This window comes from Eurytemora carolleeae, unplaced genomic scaffold (genome assembly GCF_000591075.1).
Source record: "Eurytemora carolleeae unplaced genomic scaffold, Eaff_2.0 scaffold669, whole genome shotgun sequence".
Lineage (NCBI taxonomy): Eukaryota > Metazoa > Arthropoda > Copepoda > Calanoida > Temoridae > Eurytemora > Eurytemora carolleeae.
In genome coordinates, this window is record NW_019397235.1 from 137,584 (window position 1) to 139,998 (window position 2,415).

A 2,415-nucleotide genomic window follows, 5' to 3' on the forward strand; every position below is an offset into this window, starting at 1 on the left:
TAACTGAAAAATATATGAAAATAACTAAAAAACATATGCAAATAACTGAAAAATAGATGCAAATAACTCAAAAATAAATGTAAATAACTGAAACATATATGCAAATAACTGGAAAATATATTTATATAACTGAGAAATATATGTCAATAACTGAAAAATATATGTAAATAACTGAAAAATATATGTAAATAACTGAAAATAAATAAAAAATGAATGAAATTAAATATACCTGTAAAGCAGCGGGGAGGATTCTGCCATATTAACTGAAAACTTAATTATTTTTGAAACAGATGTTGTTTTCAACTTAAAGGAATTGTTCACGTAGGATTAAAATTCTTAAAATGTCAAAATTTTGACCATTTTCTTGTTGGCCTTTGATATAAAAACCCCAATCATCAATATTCCGATAAAGATTTGAAGGGTATCATTATGATTACTTAAAAAGGNTACAACAGTACACTTTCAACCTTCGCCTGAACAAACAAAAATCAGGAAAATGTGGGCGATTTCTTAATTATCAAAAGTAGAATTTTGGCAATATCTTTCTTTTTCTCTGTTGAATATATTCGACATTCAACATTAATCAGACAATGATTTAAAGGTTATCTTTTTGAATGGAAGATCCCTCTGTAAATGGAGGCCCACTTGAAATTACGTCTACAGTATTGGCCCACCAAGCAGCACTTTGTCTTTAACTATAAAAATTAGCTTTTTTTAAGCCTTCGTACATTAACTTTACCATTTTCATGTTTATAACAAAAAGATTCTGGTCTTGAATTAAAAAAGTACATATTTCAGTTTAGGCATAAAATTCAACAAATTTTTACAATGATTAATTTTTTCGTAAATAACAATTTTTTAACTGATTTCATTCGTGAACATAATTCATAGTTAATCTTTTTTAAACTTTATTGTAGTTTAACAAAGCTTTACCCATCCCTACTTGGTTTAAACTGGATAAGGCTGGATCTATGGATAAGTAAACTCAGCTGACCTGGATTTCAAGAGACAGTGTCAAAATTCATAGATTACAATTCTTATAGTTTTTAGAAGATATTCTTTTGATACAGGGAGAACTAGAAACAATTAGAGAATAGAATATATATATATATTCTATTCTCTTTGACTAGAAAGCTATGGAATGTATGTTGTCTCTGTTCTTCCATTTACTGAAACAAATATCGCTGAGGATTGTGTAATGTACAATTATAGCAACTGATAAATCTTCATACTTAAAGACACTTCAAAATTAAAAGAAAACATCTTCATATGGTTTTCTGAATTCCACTTTATCACCAGTCAAAACGACACATTTGTGCTAAAAGGCATAATTCTCTATTGTGTTAATATTTATTGTAAATATATCTATTCATTATATATTCATTTAACTTATTTATATTCATCAACATTTAAATAATCAACAAAGGAAATAGCGCATGTTTTTTTGAATCAGTTACCATTTTTTTTCTTCTTCGTTAAAGAAATTAGCGCTAACATATCAATTGTAAAAACGGTAAAAATTATAATAATTTTACATTAAAATTTCGAAAATCTAAAATTCATTCGTAGATTAACCCAGATAAGCTTCGTGACAGAATTTTGAATAATTCAAACTATAACTTTTGCACATGTATTGGTCCAGCAAACCATTAAAATTAAACAATATTTAAACTTTTAAAACTTATTGAACTCAAACTTCTCTAGCAACAAATTCTTCAAGAAAATGTTATTGTCCCTCCATTATTTTTCTAGTATTCTCACAAGCTGTGTGATTCATAATTGTATAAATACATTAAGTAGTAATCTCTGTTTGTTTGTATGTCCGAAATTTGATTTGGAACACGGTGGAACCACGAAGATGTTTCTAACCTGCAGTTCAACAATTCTAAGTTGTGTATATATTCTATGGGGGGGGGGGGAGCTGGATTTTGAAATTCTAAATCATTAGCAAAAATACTTCTTTTTTTCAAACGTCTTTTCTGAGAAACAAGTAATCAGACCCACGTAATTTACTGCAAGACTAAAATCTTTAATGTTTTCAACCATAACCTCAATTATGGAAGAGTTAAGAAAAAAAGTGGATAAATTTATTATTCTCATATTTATGTGTAAAATTAAAACCAAAAAAGATACGAGGTCACAAAGTGAGACCAGTAATGTCCCATAATGTATAGTTTGCAGTGAATGCAGGACTAATATCAAGTAAACCTCCATTTCAACAAAAGCCCCGATTCATAACGGTGCTTTTAAACCTTTATCTTTTAAACCTTTATCTTTTAAACCTTTATCTTTTAATTCTTTATCTTTTAAACCTTTATCTTTTAATCCTTTATCTTTTAAACCTTTATCTTTTAAACCTTTATCTTTTAATCCTTTATCTTTTAAACCTTTATCTTTTAAACCTTTATCTTTTAA

General features: G+C 27.5%; 1 protein-coding gene across 1 annotated transcript in view; it reads right to left on the reverse strand.

Annotated features, from left to right (window-relative positions):
• Positions 1–462: 462 nt before the first annotated feature.
• The window catches only part of LOC111712928 (lachesin), a 20,726-nt gene continuing 18,773 nt past the window's right edge, over positions 463–2,415 (reverse strand). Inside the window, exon 13 of the mRNA XM_023487687.1 lies at positions 463–473. Within this exon, the coding sequence (XP_023343455.1) occupies positions 463–473 (11 nt within the window). The remainder of the gene's footprint in view (positions 474–2,415) is intronic.